Source organism: Camelus dromedarius, chromosome 10 (genome assembly GCF_036321535.1).
Source record: "Camelus dromedarius isolate mCamDro1 chromosome 10, mCamDro1.pat, whole genome shotgun sequence".
NCBI classification, from domain to species: Eukaryota; Metazoa; Chordata; class Mammalia; order Artiodactyla; family Camelidae; genus Camelus; species Camelus dromedarius.
This window is the reverse complement of record NC_087445.1, coordinates 21,508,286-21,528,816: the sequence shown is the minus strand read 5'-3', so window position 1 is coordinate 21,528,816 and position 20,531 is coordinate 21,508,286. Positions and strand designations below refer to the sequence as shown.

Genomic DNA, 20,531 nt, shown 5'->3' with positions numbered 1-20,531 from the left:
GCATTTATAGATATGTAGAAGTACACATCAGGGAATATAGTGTCTCTTTTTGCAGACTGGAAAGTATCATGAGAAATTGCTTTTGTTGAAACCAGGAGTCCTTGAGTTGAAAACATGGCTATAGACCTACTTTAATGAGAATGGAATTTTTCTGAAAGGGCAGTCTCCAGTTTTAAGGCAAGCAGATGTTAAGAAAGAATGGAAAGGATGTCATTTCATATGAGAGTGAGAAAGAGTGGATTGCTTGCAGAGCAGGCTGTGGGGAAGGCCAGTAGGAGAATGTCCAGGGTCATTATCTCCATACCCTTAGTTAGTCATTGGGTGAAGAGGGGCTGGGTCCTTCTGTTTAACCCCAATGGTGGACTAGAATTAATGAGTAGAAGCTATGGGGAGATAGATTCAGGCTCAACATAAGAAAGAACTTTTTTTTTTTTTTTTTTGCTGTCAGAGCTTTTTAAATAAAAATGGGCCAGGGGAATTAATTCCCCATCATTGTCCATGTTTAAACAGAGGCTAAACCCACAATTCCCACATTCTTTGTGAAGCACACTAATTGTCAGCTCCTTCGAGTTTCGTGGCAAGTAATGTATTACTAATAATGTCATTTTTAATAATGTCAGTGTTACTTGGGTTCTAGTGATCTGTCTGAAATGGGAGAGAAAGGAGTAAAGTCCCAACCAGCATGCTCAGAGTTTCACGGATCCCTGAGTGCACCCACGGGCACCTGTCATAGACGTGGTTGTCTTCTTCCTGTGTGTAGTGGTACAAGAGATGACATGGAAGTGGATTACTATCCTGAGACACTGACTGCTGGTGTAGAATTGTGGGGCGGGTGAGAGCCCCAAACAGGATCTTTAAAGACATCTTTCTGCTTACCCTAAAATTTGGTGAAGCCAGGCTGCTTCTCAGTTACTTGTTTGCAATATATTCCCAAGCTAATACTCATTAAAGATAATGCCCAAGAAGATTAGCAAAAAAAAAAAAAAAAAAAAAAAAAAAAAATATATATATATATATATATATATATATACATATACATAAATATAAACAAAAACAAACAAAAAAACCTTTGGGGGCACTCTTAGCCAAATGCGTTGTTTATTTTTGTTTTCAACACACTTTATTAATCAGGCTTTCCAAACACAAGAGATAACTGTGATAGAGCAGAGCAGTTTGGGGACAGGTACATTCATTCTTCTGAGTCAGTAGGAAGCTGTCAAAACATCCCCTTGTTGTACCAGCCTGTGTCTCACTGCCAGACAGACGTTTCCAGGGTGCTGTTTTCATCATGCCTCTGACTTGTTTAATTAGGGGTTCTTGCTCAGGTTCTCATTACTTTAAGCAGTTGTTTATATATTCTTAATAGGTACATTTTCCCTTAACTTTGGTGACAGAAAAATTAAATGTTTCATGTGACATTTCAACATTTTCTTTTGTGCAACCGCTGTAAGTGACCCCATGTCCAAGTAGGTGCTTGATTTATCTATTTAGTATTGATCACTGAACCCACAAACTGTCTGTGTCCATTTTCAGGTACCTATTTTTTCGTAAACTCTGCTGCTGTGTCCCTGTGGCAGCCTCTGACATAATGCAGTATCTGATGCTATGAAGTCCTATCTTTCAGTCCTTTTTTTTGCTCCACAAAGAGTGCTGTATTGTTCACGTGTGCTGCCGCCTGTGTTCAGGAAACACTGACTACTGCTTTTTCCAGTGGAGAAGGTAATATTCAGATGCCTCAAAACAATAGCCTCGTTCTAGTTAACCTGCTACCTTTCAGTTCTCTTGTATCTTGTCCCTAAAGACTGAGACAGCTGGTGAAATGATCAGCGCTCATAGATTCAGCGTGGCATACCTTTGTGAAAATGGAACCTTTGCACAGGGAGCAGCAGACTTTTTCTGGAAGTATATGAGGCTTTGTGGGCCAGCGGGCGTCTCTCCTGCAGCTGTGGTCTCTCCTGCAGCGCCTCCCCTCTGCTGTCAAAGGGCAGAAGCAACCATTGATGGTGCTTAGATGAATGAGCGTGGCTGCATTTCAACAAAACTCACCTAGGGACACTGAAATTTGAAGTTCGTATAATTATTATGTGCAACAAAATAGTTGTATTCTTTTGAATTTTTCCAACCATTTAAAAATGTAACAACAGGTAGTGGCCCAGATTTGGCACACTGGCCATAGTTTGCCAACCCTTGTCTGAACGTGGAGAAGAAGAGTGTTACAGTGAGTAAAGAAGGTTGAGGGGGCTGGTTCTCTCCCTACCCAGAGTTGTAAATTACAAGACTGCATAGTGGAGGGAGAACCTTCCTACTGAGCACTGCTAAAATCTTGACACTGAGAAAACTGAAGTGAAAAGAGCAGAAGAATATGTGCCTATGCTTTTACTTTCAGGAAGAAAAAAAATAAACCTTTATTTCACCCAGGGAAGTTTTTATTTCCTGACGAATAGAAAGCACTTTATGATGATGGTGGTTATGATTATTACTGAGCATAGAGATGGGGGAGACGTAGAAATTGGTCAGCCTCCTCCAACATAGGACTTCAGAATATCTAGTGGTCATTGGTCCATTCACTTCTTCTGGCATTCTCTCTTAGGAACCTTGACATTTGTAGCTACTTTTCTTCCCGTGATAGCCACACAGGACATTTGGATTCATTTGACAGCAAATGCCTTAAGCCCTGTCATACAGTCAGCAAGAGATCTGTTTTCCTCCTGTCATGCACATAACCTGGTCTTTCAGCCTGTTTATTCGGCTCGTAATCTTTGATTTCATTTCCGTGACACTGAGTACCTAGTGGTTGGTTGGCATGTTGGTGACACTTCCAGGAGTTCCATGTATGGCCACACAAGTCCTGCCCTGCACAACCCCAAGTAACCACTATGTACTTCAGAACTAAACACTACTTAGCTGCATACTCATATCTAAGACATTAAAAATTCAAGTTAACCATAAGGATGTGGTACAGGGTTCACATTAGGCAGGCATTTCTTAAATAGGAGTGCTTTTTAAGGTAACTTTATATCATGATGACTGCATAAGAAAAAAATGTTTTCCTCTGTTAATCACAGCAATAGCAAACTCCCTTACACACACAGTAATCTGACGACCATGGAAGGGGAAGTTATTAAATATTTGAAGAACAAACCTGAAAGATAAAATCTTCTGGTTCTGGTTTGGTTTCTGATTATGAAAGAAAAAAAGGTTTACCCCACCCATGGAAGGCTGATTTTATGTGTTGGTGCAGTAGGTTACTGATAAAATTGGAATTGAGGAAGGAGCCCATGAACTCTAAACAAAACAAAACAAAACAAAACAAAACAAAACAAAACAAAACAAAACAGTAATATCCCCATGGACTTAATTGATATCTGATATTCTACCATCAAAGCTTAATTCCTTTCACTCATACTTAGGCATTCCCTGCACGTACCTTGGGTAGGAGGATGCATTAATTTTCACTGGTCATTTATCCTGTAGAGTGGTTGAGTGGACCGCATGTGTTGATAAGAAAAAGAATCCATGGGTGAACTTAGAAAGGACCTAATCGCATGGCCTCTCCACGTGGGGAGAAGGGCACAGCAGAGAGAGGACTTGGGGACCTGCTAAATGCAAATGCTGAGCATTCAACATTTTGCAAGGGTAGACTCTAGGACCAAGATTTTTATTTAGAATTAAGCGGAAGTTCAAGGACTGATTACAAGTGTTTGCTCAAAATTTTTATGTACTTGGGATGTTCTTAGAAGTTAAATAAAAACTTTTCCACTCTTACTTGAATAAACAGAGTTGATGTTGCATTTTTCTTTTCTTTGGGGCAGTGAAACCTGCCAACATGCCTGGCCCACTATAGACATCCAGTAAATGCCTCTGGGGCAAAGTATAATTCATTATCTCCGCTTTTTCAAGCATGTGCGTCACAAATTCATACTTTTTGGGTCATGGACCCTCTTGTCTAGCCCCATTCTTTGGTATAGGCACACCAGCCAGCTCCAGCATTGTAATGATGGAATGGCATGATTTTATGGGGTTTTCTGAGTCACGTGAATAGTGAACCATTTTCAGAGACCACCTCAGGCCACTTGGAGAGGAAGCCACTGCCACCTTATTTTATAGAAGCTAATGAAGTATATTTTGAAACACATTTTAGGAAGTTACCAGGTTCCTCTTTGGATGAGTAGGCTTTCCAGATCTTGGTGGAGCACAGCTGAACGCAGAGGCAGTGTTACCTCTGGCAGGTCCGGGAGCCCTCACCGTCCACTGCAGGCCTGCTTGTTGCTCTGTTGTCCCGCCAGGGACATACTCAAGCAAAAATGAATTTTTTGTATATACTCAAGCAAAAATGAAATTTTTGAAGCTAATAATTTATATCATTTTGAGTATTTATTTTCTCATTTCAGAAAGTGGATGTCACTAGCCGGGCTGTGATGGAAATAATGACTAAAACCATTGAGTACCTTCAACCCAATCCAGGTAAGGGGTCATTTTATACCTTCAGGGGATCCCTCCAGGTAACTTTGAGTTTCTCTTTGGGGGACATTTTAGTTTGGTGTGTTTCTTCTTCCTCAGTCTGCCAATCAGGAGGTTCAGTGACTTCAGGTAGAGCACTTCTTGTGGGGAGGGAGCACTTCCAAGGCTCACACTGAAGTAACTAGAGGCTGCTGTGGTGTTTTGTCTGACTGCAGTGTGTTTAACAAACTGCATGGTGCAGACAACATGGGTGGCACATAACGTCAGGGGAGCTGTAAGCTGCTATTAACTGAAAGAAATTGTAGGAAAGAAAACTGGGAGAGCTGTAAGGTAAAATACAGTGGTTCCCTGAAGGTGTGAAAAAGTAGGAAGTTGAATGGTTTTGTTAAATACAGAGGGTTTCTGTTCATACACGTCACTGAAGTCTTTGCACATCACAGATCAGCATTGCTAACCTGTTACCACTCGTACGAGGAGGGAGTTATAAGAGAGATAATAGAGCTATACCTTGAAAAGAGAACCAGGTAGAACTGGGGTGACCTCCACAGGCACAGGTTGTAACAGAGCAAAGCACCTGTTGTTCTAGACCCCCAACCACTCTTCCTGTATAGCAGCTCCCACCTGCAGAGTGTGGAAGCTTGAAGCAAGGCTGGACATATGTAAATGAAATGCATGAATGTTGGGAAAACGGCTTTCTCTGGAAGCTGGTTTCTTTGGGATTTTCAGGTTGAGATTCCTATGTCTTTAGTGGTCCTAGGAAAGATGATCCAGGCACTGTGTCAGCCCCAGTTTGGATACTGAGCACTAGTGGGTCAGAGATAAGGAAAGGAGAGATATGGGATAAGAGGAAGCAGGTAGGTATAGTATATGCTCTCTACTGCCCTCTGCTGCTGGTTGCAGCTTCACTCAACATTTAGTTTGACAGCACAGCTGCTGTTTTGAAGCTCAACAGGCTATGTGGGAATAACATTCTCAACTTTTTTTCTGTCTTAAACTACATTAGAGATGGGATTATGTGAAGAAGAATGATAAAGAAGTAAATGATAAGCCATAGGAACCAGACACTTAACCAAGTGGTTGGCAAATTAGGCAAAGAATAGCAGAAATCAATTCTAATTTGTACCCAGAGCCTTTTTCGCGACTTTGATACTCCACAGAGATGCAAGGATCTCTTGGATGTTCACCTAGTCCTTAGTATTTAAATAGATGTGATGGGTCAGTTCTGAAAAGAGAACCGCTCACCCTGCCTCACCATAAGAAGTCATTGTTTAGCGCAGGTTATTTTTATCTTGATCTTTGCGTAGAACTTTGAAGTGCTCTGATTTCCTGGGATTTACACATGATAAATTGTGCTAGTAACTCACTGTTGTAGGGCTATGATCAAATATAGGGAAAAGGAGGGAAAATACAGTATCTATTGAGCACGAATTCATTTTCAGTATTTGGTAGTTATGTACACTATCTCTCCTCTCTAAGAGTAACCTTTTTTTTTTTTTTCTGACTGCAAAACTAAAGCACAGTTGAACAATTCATAGTATAGGGAAGAGACTAAAAATCTGTTAACACAAACTCTTAGTGGGGACCCGGCATTGTTCCTGAGTCTAATGGAACTCGGTTGTAGGGAGGTGTTGCGTGTTGGATAGGATGCCCCTCAAAACCCAGGGCCACCCAGAACCTCAAAATGTGGCTTTATTTGGAAATAGCATCTTTTGAGATAGAATTAGTTAATGATTTTAAGATGAACTCATCCTGGAATTAGAGTGAGCCCTGAATCCAACAACTGGTGTCCTTAAAAGAAGAAAAAACTCAGAGAGACACAGGGAAGAAGGCCATGTGAAAACAGAGGCCAAGATGAGAGTGATGCTGCCACAAACCAAGGAAGCCGCAAGGCACCGGAGCTGGAAGAGGCAAGGAAGGGTTCTCCCAGAGAGCCTCCGGAGAGCCAGCCCTGCTGATGCCCTGATTTCAAGCTGCTAGAACCGTGAGAGAGTGAATTCCTGTTGTTTTAAGTCACACAGTTTGTGGCAATTTTTTATGGAAGCCCTAGAAAACCAGTACAGTAGGAGAGCCTAGTTTTCTGCAGGAGAAGATAAGGGCCAGAGAATTTAAGAAACTTTCCCAAAGTTACACACCTAGGGAGTAATGAAGCCAGGGATTGGAACGCAGGTCTGACTACCCCACAAGCCCAGGAACTTTCCATGGCACAATCTTGCTTCTGAGAACAGTGGGTTCTTCATTTAGGTACAAAGGGGCCTTCGCTTACAGAGTGGATACGACAGAAATTCAGAAAGGAAACAGATTGAGGGGTGAGACTTATTTTAGTAAAAACAATTACAGGAGAAAGTCATTGGGGGAGATCTGAATTTTTAGAAATGACATACTTTTATTAGAATGCTGGATGTGCTTATTAGCTGCCAACATATTGGTTTTATGGCTATTTGAAATTGTAATGGATATCTGCGACCAAGGAGGATCATTAAAGGCCATCACAAGGCAATCACAAATTGGTTTCAGAAAAGCAGTTATATATGGACAGGCCACATACATATACAAATATGTGTCATCCAAAGGGTCCAGAACAAAACAAAATTTCACATACTCTTTTTACAGAATTTAGGCAATCTGTGTTTATTGGTTTATAATAGATATGACTTAGTTCCTCCATGAATTTCTTGCCTTGAGAGCAGACATTGACTAGAGCTCCTGAAAGGTCCAGTACACTTGTTCAAAACGCAAGTGTCCTTGAGAAGGGGACACAGGAATCTAGCCAACACCCAGAGACTCCCAGTCCTCAGGCACAGAAGAGCAGAATCTTCCCAAACTCATGCTGTTTGATAAATGCTTTGACCACTTGGCCTCTCAGTGACCCCGGAAGCTGGGTCAACCAGTATGAATCACCGGCTGCTGTTCCTGAATAAGCAAGGTCTGGCGGGGGTCAGGAGAGAGGCTGATGCAGAGTAACAGATTTACATGGACAGGCCAGTAGAAGCTGTGGAAATTAATGCTTTGAGGGCACTTTGAGAGTATTTGGTGTTAGATGAATACCCTCGGATGCATTCTGGCTCTCAGATCTGTCCCTGTGGAGCCCTTACATCTTTTATAGTCTCGAAACTCAGTTCCTATTGAAATGATGACCAGAGCATTTGATTACTTTTCACAGATCTCTAGATATCCTCTGTGTAGGCCCCACATCTGCTCTTGCCCACCTCCGGAGTGATATTTTTAAAAGACAAATCTGATCATACCATATTGCCAAAAACCCTTCAATGACTTTTCACTGATTTGGGGATTAAGTTTTAAATTTTTAACCCAGCTTAAAGGGCCCTCCCTGCATGGTCAGCCTGCCCCTTCCCCTCCACCTTGCCAGGCAAACGGTTCCCTCAGGTCCAGCATAAATGTCATTTGGAAGCCTTCCTGGACCCCCGACTATAGTAGGTTCCCCTGTCACCGACCCTCTCAGATCCTGGCTGCTTTGTCCTGCTGGTACCCACATGCTTACTGTAGCTCTGTGGTGTTTGTCCTCCCCTGCGAGGACAGGACTGTGCCTGTCTTATTCACCCTCATGTCCCTAGCCCCCCACTCAGTCAGATATTTGAATAATGAATTATGAAGCACAGTTGAAAGTCAGTGGCTAATGTGATAAAACTGCCATGATTTAAGTAAGAAAAGGAAAACACTTCCTTTTCCCTGAACCATCAACTCTACCCATGTATTTATCAGATGCATTCACTGTGTGCAAAGAGCAATTCTAGGTGTGGTGGGGTAGCAACGGGATGAAGACTGGGCCCCTGCCCTCTGGGACTTCACAGTCTAATCACACAGGAGAGCTGCTCAGAGGCCTTCACAGCTAATTCCTTCTGGAAATTCCAGCTAACTGATGAAGTGAGGAGGGATGAATGAGGTCACAGGTCTACAGGAGTGGCCTGCAAAGCAGGGCTTTCAAGACCATGGAACAGAGAGTTGTAAAGTCTTTCAACTCAGTCTGTGAAGTTCTGACAGGAACAGCGTAAACCAGTACAGACTTCCAACCTGCTTATAAAAGCCCTGTGTACGTCTACTGATTGTGAGCCCTTGTTCTCATGGTGTCTAAGAGCAAAGATCATCAGAGAAGACACAAATCAATTTTCTTTGAGTATTCTGATGCCACGTTGGGGGTGGGCGGGAATGTACTAAATCTACACTGTCCAATAGAAATAAAATGCAAGCCACGTGCGTAATTTTGAATTTTCTAGTAGCCACATTAAAAAAGGTAAAAAGAAAGATAAAAGTGACTTTAGTATTTTATTTCACCCAGTATGTCCAAAATTTAAAAATCATTGAGAAGTTTTACATTATTTTTTTTTTTTTTAACACCAAGTTTTGAAATTTGGTGTGTGTTTTATACAATATAGCATATCTCAGTTTGGACTAGCCGCATTTCAAATGCTCAGTAGCCCCATGTGGCCAGTGTTGCCCATCATGGACAGCGCAGGACTAGAGAGCTTGCCATTCAAGCTCTTTATTATATTTTGATATAATAGCTTTTTGATGTTTAGCTTCTTGGTTTATGTATATTGATGGTTGCTTTTTTCAGTAGAGAAATGGACTCTTGATTTTGGATCAGTGTATTTTTAAGTTTTTTTTTGTTTTTTTTTTTCGTTTTTTTCAACATCCTGCAAATCTGTATCATGGCACTGTAGTGAAGCTCTTCGCCTGGAAACAGGACAGTAGACATGGCAGGAATGGCTATGTTTCCTTCCCAGCCTTAGCAGAGCGGTTCTCACAGAGACTTTTTACTTTGCACCGAAAAGTTATTCTGACCCTGATTTCATCATCCTGTACAAATTTCCAAGATGTGTTGATAAAAAGCAGTTTGAACATGAAAAACACTGTGCAGAGTGGGGTTTGGTTCTCTAGAGAAATGCTTTTTTCTTGAATATTTGCATGGTCTAGCATTCTCCAGCATGCCTGAGATTCGAGTATTAAGTCAGGGTCATTAAATGTCTATTCAGAATTTCACAATAATAGTTTCAACTCTCATTGGTGGCATACCTATGGAAATAAAAATTAGCTCTGTTAATTTAAAAAATACCTTATTAATCCCTGGAAAGCTATTACATCAAAATTACTATGTTTCTTTCCCAAGGACTTCCCTCTTAACCATCTCCTTCCAAAGATAAATAAATACAGTGATTAGAAGATATTTGGTGAAAATCAATACGTATATTGTTTGACATTCATGTCTTTAAATCCTTGGCCCCAAAACACACTGAATTTGCTGTGTTTCCTGGAGGGCAAGACCTCGTTTGTGTTCTCCTTCTTGTCTTTCAGGGCTCTTAGCATTGTGCCTGGTACATCGTTTGCCCTCAGTATGTCTTTTGGATAAGTGCACAAATGACTGTATCCATCCTTCACTTAAAGAATAAGAGACATGTACTGATCTAGTAGCCTGAGCTTTTAATTTTCTAAATCCTGACACTGAAAAATAATGAAAATGCATAATGGACAGATTACAGAAGATTATTTAGCACTGGCTGTTTTCCTGGAATGCCCCGCCTGCCCCGTATGTGGCACCTGTCTTCTTCCTCATCCTTCCTGCCTCAGCTTAAATCACGTCCTGTGAGAGGCATTCCCTGAGCCCCTGTCTAAGTCTGCTCTGCTCCACTGGGCTCGTGATGCCTTCACTTGGGTCCCCTCTACAAATCTCTCCAGTGGTTCCCCATTTAGAGTAACATTGAAAGCCCTCACAGTGGGTTACAGGGTCCAATGATCTGACTTCATTTCCTACATGCCTGCCAATCTCTGCCTTGCTGCCACTGCACAGAGTCCCTGGCCTTCCTGCTACCCCCTCATTCCTTGGACTGTGCCAGGCCTTCTGTCCTAACCAGTTGGCTCCTGGTCTTCTCACAGTCTTCCCTCGGGTCTCTGCTCAAATATCACCTCATTGGTACAGCTTTCCCGCCTGCCTTGTTTAAAGCATCCCCCCTCATCACAATCTAAGCCATTTCCTGTTTTATTTTTCTTCATGGCCCTTGTTACTTCTTAAACCTTTATTATGTATTTACTTGGCAAGGTGTGGCTCATCTCTGCCACTATGATGCCAGTGGCCTGACTGTAAGATTGTGGTTTGTACACGTAGTCAAAGAGTCTGTTCTTATCTTTTATCGTACTTACCGAAATACTTACTTTTGTAAGTTGTTTTTATTTGTATAATTCTTCATTCTTACTTCCCAGTCTCACATCCTCCACGTAGCAGCCACTTCGTGCCATGACAGCTGTCAGTCACATCCGTCGTTCCTCTGCTTCTTACCCTGCGATGCTTCCCACTGAACTAGAAGAGACTTCCTGGCTCCAGGCCCTGGCTGACTTGGCTCTTGCTCTGCCCTTGAGCCGGTGTTGATGTCTGTCACCCCTCACTGACTTCTTGCTGATCCTCAGGGCCTTTGCACAGGAAGTCCCTCTACCTGCAGCACTCTTCTCACTCCTGCTGTGGCTGTTCTTCTGGGCACTCCACCTCCCTCTGCAGCCCGCTCCTGGCCACTCACTCTGAAAGAGCCTCCCCCCACCACACTCAGAGCCCCTTCTCATAGTCTGTCACAATTGCAGTTATCCCCTATTTTATCTTTTGTTTTAATCATCTACCCATCACCTACATTTCCCATCTAGAATGTAATCTCCACAGAAGTAGAAACTTTGAGATGAAATTACTTGCCCAAAGTCATGCAACAAAAGAACCAGAATTCATATTTGGAAAAGACCGCCTTCCCAGTCCTTTTTGTCTTCTCTGTCGTATGCTACAAAATATGAAGACACATTGTCTTGGTATGTGTGGAGAACACACTCTAGAGTGACTTCTAATGGTTCACACCCTGGGTAACCCCTTCCATTTGAGTATAGGTGGGATCTGTGACTTGTTTCTAACCAGTAGAATGTGGCAAAAGTAATAAGATCACTACTCAATGACTCCCTTGATGAAGTTACACTGTGTGCCAAAATTGATGGGCTGTTACTCCCATGGTCACGTTACTTTATATAAAACTTTCTTAGCAGACAGGAGTGAGAGAGATTCTCCTGCTGGCTTATGAGAAACAAACTGCCATGTTGTGACTGTCTTAGGAGAGGGCTGAGTGTCAGGGAGCTGGGGGTGGCCTCTAGGACCTAAAAGGGGCCACTAGACAGTGGCCAATAAGAAGCCAGGACTGTCTGTCATAAACCATGAGGAAGTAACATTTTGTCAGCAACCCAAGTGAGCTGGGAAGCAGAGTCTTCCCCGCTCAAACTTCCTGATAACAAGGCAGCCTGGCTGACACCTTCAATGTGCCTGGTGAGACCCTGAACAGAAGACTTAGTTAAGTCGCACCTGGACTACTGACCTACAAACTGTAAGATAACAGATGTGTGGTTTGAAGCTACAGAGTTTGTGGAACTAGGCTACATAGCATAGACAATGACTGCAGCATGGCTGTTTGTTCCCCAACCAGAGCTCCTACTTCAAGCATATCACCGTATGCTGGGGCCCTCAGGCCATTTGCCCTGATCACTTTTGGCTACTTTACATGGAAACAGGAAGTAGATTGGAAAAACCTGTCATATCTTTCCAGCTCAGGGTGAAGCCTCCTGAAGCCCATAGGGAGTGGTGGGACAAGTCCACTCTATGCTAAGATACCTATGAAACATGAGATGGTGAAAAGTGCCTGGCACAGCACCTGACATTTTGTAAGGGCTCAGGAAACATCACTCCCCTTCCCTTCCCAGTGGCCTGCTGCCTTCCTTGAGGGTATCTCAAGTCCTTACCCAGCAATTCCTGCACAGGAAAGGTTTCCAGGGAAAAGTCCGCCTGCAGGGCCCTTCCCACAACAACATCATAGTTCTGTCTGCTCCAAAAATATGAAGAAGCAAAGGCTCATGATGTTAGTACACAGAGGATTGTGTACTTTTCAAATGGCAGGAACCATTCTGTGCTCCTGTGATGTAATTTTTGCTCAGGGCCCACTGTGAGATCTGTGTTGTCGCCTTCTAACACTCCACGCAGATGTGGGAGATGTTAGCTGTCCCATCTCACGGGTTCTTAGGGCTGCTGACTGTGTACCACGGCTTAGTGTCTTAAAATACCTTCCCACTGCTTCCCACTCAGCAGGGGCATAAGAGAGCTCTGCCGCCTTGAAGAGAAGTGTTTTAAACCATAATTTGGTTTGAATGTAGCATGATCCAGTGCTACAACTACATATTTGTATAAGTCAGTGGGCAGATCTTCCTCTTCCCTTCTAATATTTTAACTTCAAAAGAAACTGTATAGGTTTGGGGATACTTACCTAAAACCTCTATAGAAATCTTTTATGCCCTTTAATAATTGTTAGTCTGCAAGGCCAGGGAACACATTGCTCACAGTGCAGGGAGCATCAGAGGGATTGTTTCAGACTTGTCGGTGTTCTGAGATTTATCTGGAAAAACTAGGCCGTCATACAGAATCATCATAGGTTATCAATGTGAAATATATGCTAAAATGTTATTTATTACATATGTTTTGCAAATATTAAGCCCCAAATCTAGCTTAGTGTGATTTGGGGATTTATATTCATATTCCAATTATAATCTCTGTACTAGACCTTAGAAATTTAGTTACAATAATTCAGACTTAATTTTTTTGCTCCAACTAAAGATGTCAGTGAGCCTTGACAGGTAATAAAGAGGTAAGTAGATTTTTAGTTATTGGTGACCATTTCAGTGAAATGGCCATCAACCACAGTTTTCTCCAGCCAAAAGGGGGAAAGAGGAGAAAAGAACTAACATTTGTTTAGTGCCTGCTTTGATGTCATACATCACTTCACTTTTCCATCACAACATTTCTGTCACTTAGTAAGAGTATCTCTTACTTAGCCAGGCATGGTGAGGTTGAGAGAGTATCTTCTCTTCCTGGTAGAGCTGCAGTTTGAATCCTGTACTGTGTTATTCCTTTGATAGCTCATGCCTGTGTATTAGTACGAAATGATAATAGATTCAATCACAGAAGAATGCAGTTCTAACTTTTCATTTTCATATCTAAATATTACTTTGGTCCTCTAAAATTTAGCAATGCTTGTTCACAGCGTTTGTTGTATTTAGTACTTATCCCTAATGAAATGTAATAACTTTCCATAAGAAGGAACCGTAAATTCTTTCTTATTTTCCTTCCTCAAATATCTATTTGATCTTTTAAAAAAAAATCTTGTTTTTGTAAAGACCCATACACATAAACCAGATCATTAGGAGATAGTCTGGCTGTAATATCCATTCTTGTAGAAACAAAAACCAAAAAAAGGAGAGATTAAAAAAGAATAAAGTTAAAATCTTCACATTGGTATTTTATTTTTTAAACATTTTTTATTGATTTATAATCATTTTACAATGTTGTGTCAAATTCCAGTGTAGAGCACAATTTTTCAGTTATACATGAACATATATATATATTCATTGTCACATTTTTTTCTCTGTGAGCTACCATAAGATCTTGTATGTATTTCCCTGTGCTATACAGTATAATCTTGTTTATCTATTCTACAATTTTGAAATCCCAGTCTATCCCTTACCACCCCTCTCCCCCTTGGCAACCACAAGTTTGTATTCTATGCCTATGAGTCTATTTCTGTTTTGTATTTATGCTTTTTTTTTTTAGATGCCACATGTGAGTGATCTCATATGGTATTTTTCTTTTTCTTTCTGGCTTACTTCACTTAGAATGACATTCTCCAGGAGCATCCATGTTGCTGCAAATGGCATTATGTTGTTAGTTTTTATGGCCGAGTAGTATTCCATTGTATAAATATACCACCTCTTCTTTATCCAGTCATCTGTTGATGGACATTAAGGCTGTCTCCATGTCTTGGCTATTGTAAATAGTGCTGCTATGAACATTGGGGTGCAGGTGTCATCCTGAAATAGGGTTCCTTCTTGATATATGCCCAGGAGCAGTATTCCTGGGTCATATGGTAAGTCTATTCTTAGTCTTTTGAGGACTCTCCATACTGTTTTCCACAGTGGCTGCACCACACTGCATTTCCACCGGCAGTGTAGGAGGGTTCCCCTTTCTCCACAGCCTGTCCGGCATTTGTCATTTGTGGACTTCTGAATGATGGCTATTCTGGCTGGTGTGAGGTGATAACTCATTGTAGGTTTGATTTGCATTTCTCTGATAATTAGTGATATGGAGCATTTTTTCATGTGCCTATTGATCATTTGTACATCTTCCTTGGAGAATTGCTTGTTTAGGTCTTTTTCCCATTTTTGGATTGGGTTGTTTGGTTGTTTCTTATTAAGTCATACGAGCTGCTTATATATTCTGGAGATCAAGCCTTTGTCGGTTTCATTTGCAAAAATTTTCTCCCATTCCATAGGTTGTCTTTTTGTTTTACTTATGATTTCCTTTGCTGTGCAGAAGCTTGTAAGTTTCATTAGCTCCCATTTGTTTATTCTTGCTTTTATTTCTATTGCTTGAGTAGACTGTTCTAGGAGACAATTTTTGGGATGTATGTCAGATACTGTTTTGCCTATATTTTCTTCTAGGAGGTTTATTGTATCTTGTTTTATGTTTAAGTCTTTGATCCATTTTGAGTTTATTTTTGTGTATGGTGTAAGGGAGTGTTCTAGCTTCATTGCTTTACATGCTGCTGTCCAGTTTTCCCAACACCATTTGCTGAAGAGACTGTCTTTATTCCATTGTATATTCTTGCCTCCTTTGTCGAAGATGAGTTGACCAAAAGTTTGTGGGTTCATTTCTGGGCTCTCTATTCTGTTCCATTGGTCTATATGTCTGTTTGTGTACCAATACCATGCTGTCTTGATGACTGTAGCTCTATAGTATTGTCTGAAGTCTGGGAGAGTTATTCCTCCAGCTTCTTTCTTTCTCTTCAGTAATGCTTTGGCAATTCTAGGTCTTTGATGGTTCCATATAAATTTTATTATGATTTGTTCCAGTTCTGTGAAATATGTCTTGGGTAATTTGGTAGGGATTGCATTAAATCTGTAGATTGCCTTGGGCAGTGTGACCATTTTAACAATATTGATTCTTCCAATCCAAGAGCATGGAATATATTTCCATTTTTTAAAGTCGTCTTTAATTTCCTTCATCAGTGGTTTATAGTTTTCTGTGTATAATTCTTTCACCTCCTTGGTTATATTTATTCCCAGATATTTTATTACTTTGGGTGCTATTTTAAAGGGGATTGTTTCTTTACTTCCTTTTTCTGTCGATTCATTGTTAGTGTAAAGAAATGCAACTATTTTTGAAGGTTAATCTTGTAACCTGCTACCTTGCTGAATTCTTCAATCAGCTCTAGTAGCTTTTGTGTGGACCTTTTAGGGTTTTCTATATATAGTAACATGTCATCAGCATATAGTGACACTTTCACCTCTTCTTTTCCAATTTGAATCCCTTTTATTTCTCTCTCTTGCCTGACTGCTGTGGCTAGGACTTCCAAGACTATGTTGAATAGGAGTGGTGATAGTGGGCATCCTTGTCTTGTCCCCGATTTTAGTGGGAAGCTTTTGAGTTTTTCACCATTGAGTACTATGCTGGCTGTAGGTTTGTCATATATAGCTTTTATGATGTTAAGATATGTTCCCTCTATACTCACTTTGGTTAGGGTTTTTATCATAAATGGGTGTTGAATTTTATCAAATGCTTTTTCTGCATCTATTGAGATGATCATGTGGTTTTTGCCCTTTTTCTTGTTGATGTGATGTATTACATTGATCGGTTTGTGTAGAACCCCACTTGGTCATGATGTATAATCTTTTTTATGTGTTGTTGGATTCTGTTTGCTAATATTTTGGTGAGGATTTTGGCATCTAGGTTCATCAGTGATATTGGCCTATAATTCTCTTTTCTGGTAGTGTCTTTGCCTGATTTTGGTATCAGGGTGATGGTGGCTTCATAGAATGAGTTTGGGAGTATTCCCTCCTTTTCAGTCTTCTGGAAGAATTTGAGAAGGACTGGTATGAGTTCTTCTTTGTATGTTTGGTAGAATTTCCCAGTGAAGCCGTCCGGTCCTGGACTTTCAATTGTAGGAAGGTTTTTTTTTATTGCTATTTCGATTTCATTTCTAGTGATCGGTTTGTTCAAGTGGTCAGTTTCTTCTTGATTCAGTCTTGGTGGACTGTATGTTTCCAGAAACTTGTCCATCTCCTCTAGGTTATCCAGTTTGGTTCCATAGTTTTTCATAATATTCTTATATGATATTCTGTATTTCTATTTTATTTGTTGTAATTTCTCCATTTTCCTTTCTTATTTTGCTAATTTGTGCTCTCTCTTTTTTCTTCTTTGTGAGTTTGGCCAGAGGTTTATCGATTTTATTTACTTTTTCAAAAAATCAGCTTTTGGTTCGATTGATTTTTTTCTGTGGTTTTTTTAATCTCTATTTTATTTATTTCCTCCCTGATCCTTATAATTTCCTTTCTTCTGCTGCCTTTTAGGGTTTTTTGTTCTCCTTTTTCTAGTTCTTTCAGCTGGTGGGTTAAATTGTTTATTTGAGATTGTTCTTTTTTGAGGAAGGCCTGTATCACTATAAACTTCCCTCTTAGCACTGCCTTTGCTGTGTCCCACAAATTTTGTGTGGTTGTGCTTTCATTTTCATTTGTCTCAAGGTATTTTTTAATTTCAGCTTTGATTTCCTCATTGACCCATTGGTTTTTTAATAGCATATTGTTTAATCTCCATGTTTTCCTTTTTTTCCCCTTTATTTCTCTGTTGTTGATTTCTAGTTTCATGGCATTGTGGTGAGTAACGATGCTTGAGATAATTTCTATCTTCTTAAAATTGTTGAGGTTTCTTTTATGCCCAAGTACATGATCAATCCTAGAAAATGTTCCATGTGCACTTGAAAAGAATGTATATCCTATTTTTGGGGGGTGTAATGCTCTGAAACTATCCACCAAATCTAATTTTTCTATTGTATTATTTAATTTCTCTGTTGCTTTATTTATTTTCTGTCTGGAAGATCTGTCTAGTGATGTTAATGCAGTGTTAAAATCTCCAACTATGATTGTATTCCCATCAATGTCCCCCTTTTTCTCTGTTAGTAATTATTTTATGTATTTAGGTGCTCCTATATTGGGTGCATATATATTAATGAGTGTAATATCCTCATCTTATATCACTCCTTTAATCATTATAAGATGTCCTTCTTTATCTTTCTGTATGGCCTTTGTTTTAAAGTCTATTTTGTCTGAAATCAGTACTGCTACACCTGCTTTTTTGGCTTTTCCATTTGCATGGAATATCCTTTTCCATCCTTTCTCTCTCAATCTATATGTGTCCTTCTCCCTAAAGTGGGTCTCTTGTATGCAAACATATTGAAAGTTCTTGCTTTATTATCCAGTCTGCCACTCTGTCTCTTTTGACTGGAACATTTAGTCCATTAACGTTTACAGTAATTAATGATAGATGTGTGTTTATTGCCATTTTGAACTTATCTTTGCAGTTGATTTGGTAGTTCCTCGTTGTTCCTTTCTTCTTCCTTTTGTGGTTTGGTAATTTTCCTTTGTATTATCATGGATTTTATTTAGTTTTTGAGACTCCCTTGTAAGTTTTTGAGACTCCCTTGTAAGTTTTTGACTTGTGGTTACCCTTTTTTGTAAGTCTATTACCCATTACTATAACTGTTTTTATTAAATTGATAGTAACATGATCTCAGAGCCATCCTACTGAGAACAAAAACTTTAAAAAACAAAGAAAAAAAATTCTATATTTTCCTGCCTCCCTCTCCCACTCTCAATGATTTAAATGTCTTCTTTTACAATTTTGTGTTTATTTTATTTGTAATTTATGAGTTGTCACCTTTCCAATTGTGAGTTTCTCATTTCTGTAGCATCTTGCTGCTTTTCTATTTAGAGTAGACCTTTCAATATTTCTTTTAACATGGGTTTAGTGTTGCTGAACTCTTGTAGATTTTTCTTGTCTGTGTAAATGTTTATGTCTCCTTCTATCCTAAAGGATAGCCATGCTAGATAAAGTATCCTAGGCTGCATCTTTGTTTCATTCAGAACTTTGAATATATCTTGCCACTCCCTTCTGGCCTGTAGTGTTTGTGTAGAGAAATCAGCTGAGAGCCTTATGGGGGTTCCCTTGTAACTCACTCTTTGCTTTTCTCTTGCTACCTTTAGGATCATTTCTTTATCCTTGACTCTGGCCATCTTGATTATGATATGTCTTGGTGTGGGTCTGTTTGGGTTCTTCCTGTTTGGGACCCTCTGTGCTTCCTGTACTTGGATATTTGATTCCTTCTCTAAGTTTGGGAAGTTTTCAGCCATGATTTCTTCAAAAACCTTTTCAATCCCCTCTGATCTTTCTTCCCCTTCTGGGACCCCTATTATGCGAAGATTGGCACACTTTGTATTATCCCATAGGTCTCTTATGCTATTTTCATTTGTTTTTATTTGTTTATCTTGTAGCTGTTCTGATTGGGTGCTTTCTATTGTCCTGTCTTCTAGGTCACTTACTCGTTCCTCTACATTATCTAGTTGGCTTTGCCCAGCCTTTAGATCACTTCTCATCTCAGCCAATGAGTTTACCAGTTCTACTTGGCTCTTCTTTATAGCTTCCATTTCATTTTTGACATATTTTATATCTCTAAACACTACCTCTTTTAGTTCCTTCAGTACTTTGATCACTCCTTTTTTGAAATCTTGATCTAGTAGGCTATCGATGTCTATTTCATTGATCGTTCTTTCAGGAGATTTCTGTTGTTCTTTTAATTGGGAGTGGTTTCTCTGCTTCTTCATCTTGCTCATACCTCTCTGGCACTGTGATTTATGGAGTGTCGGTTATCTATTGTGGTCCTTAAGGAGTTTGTCTATCTAATGCCTATGTAGGAATAAAACTTTAAAAAAAAGAGAGAGAATTTTAAAAGAAGGGAGAAAAAAAGGTTTGAAAACAGTGTATAATGAATAATAGAAGAGCAAGTTGAAGCAGAATAGCAATTGGGTTGAGATGTCCTTTAAAAATCTTTAAAAAAGGAGAAAAGAGGAAAAAAATGTATTTGAAACCTGTGTATAATCAATAACAGGACATGGAAACCAAGAGAAATAAAAGTGAAATGATGTGGATTTTTAAAAATAATAATGATAATATTTATAAAAAATTTAAAAGGGATTAAAACTGGGGATATATATAATTGTTAAAGAAGTAAAAATTAAAAGGGTAATAGAAAATAGAACAGGTAAAGACAGATTTAAAAAAAAAAAGGAAAGGGGGTCGGTGTTCTCCTGTAGACTGTGCGCTCTTAATGCGAAGTCTTTCTGTCTTCATCCTGTTTTAGAAGCTCAGCTTGCTGTTTCCAGAGGCCCTCTGTTGGCGCCCTTGTCTGTGCTGCTCCCAGTGCCTGTCGGCAAGCAGATCGTGCCCCCTCCCAACACTGGGTCAGGTGCAGCTCTCCTTTGCTGTGGGAGGGCGGGTCACTGCCCCTCCCGATGCCACAGTCAGATGTTGCAGACTGGCCAGGTAGGAGGGCAGGTCCTGCCCCCACCCAGCACTGCTGCCCCCACCCAGCACGGCGGTCAGGGGCTGCGTTCCTGCCAGAAAGGCGGGGGGCTGCCCGCCCTCTCCCGGCGCTGGTCGCTCCGCAGCTCTGTGTCGCTGTGCTCCGCCTCGGGTGGGCGCTCCGCAGGTGGGCTCAGGGAAGACCAAGAAACAGCCCTGCCCCTGCTCTGGGCCAAAACCCAGCTCCTTGTTTGTCTTGGCGGAGTAAGTTCTCTGAAGGACCAGGACGATCCTATCTGCCTCAACCTGTAAACAAGTCTCTGTCTGGCCTTTGAGGCTGCTAAGCCCTTAGGTGCTGATTCAGGTTTCGCCCCCGCCCCCGCCTGGGTGCTAAGCACTGGAGGATATGGTGGCTGTGCCTGAGCCCCGCCTCTCTTCCCCCGAAAACTTTCCGAGGGTTTTCAGAGATGGGGGTATGCACCCTTCCCCCCAGGGCACATCAGCCTTGTTGTTTTATGGAGGGCCCAGGTTGTTCTGCCCTGTGCACCCACAGCCATGGCGCGCAGCCCCCTGCAGTCCCCCAGGGCTGCCTCAGTGTAGCCGCCCCAGTCCTCCGCCCGGCTCGGGCAGCCTGGCCCTG

The 20,531-nt window shown here is 40.8% G+C and overlaps 1 protein-coding gene across 2 annotated transcripts in view; it reads left to right on the top strand.

Moving 5' to 3' along the window:
* Nucleotides 1-20,531, top strand: part of SH3GL2 (SH3 domain containing GRB2 like 2, endophilin A1) — a 171,881-nt gene that overhangs the window by 126,575 nt on the left and 24,775 nt on the right. Inside the window, exons 1-2 of one of the 2 annotated variants that reach the window (XM_064490188.1) lie at nucleotides 1,536-1,719; nucleotides 4,392-4,464. In XM_064490188.1, the coding sequence (XP_064346258.1) occupies nucleotides 4,419-4,464 (46 nt within the window). In that variant the 5' untranslated portion in view covers nucleotides 1,536-1,719; nucleotides 4,392-4,418. Of the gene's footprint in view, nucleotides 1-1,535; nucleotides 1,720-4,391; nucleotides 4,465-20,531 lie in introns of those variants that run through there. The other variant, XM_031449657.2, reaches the window with a different exon arrangement.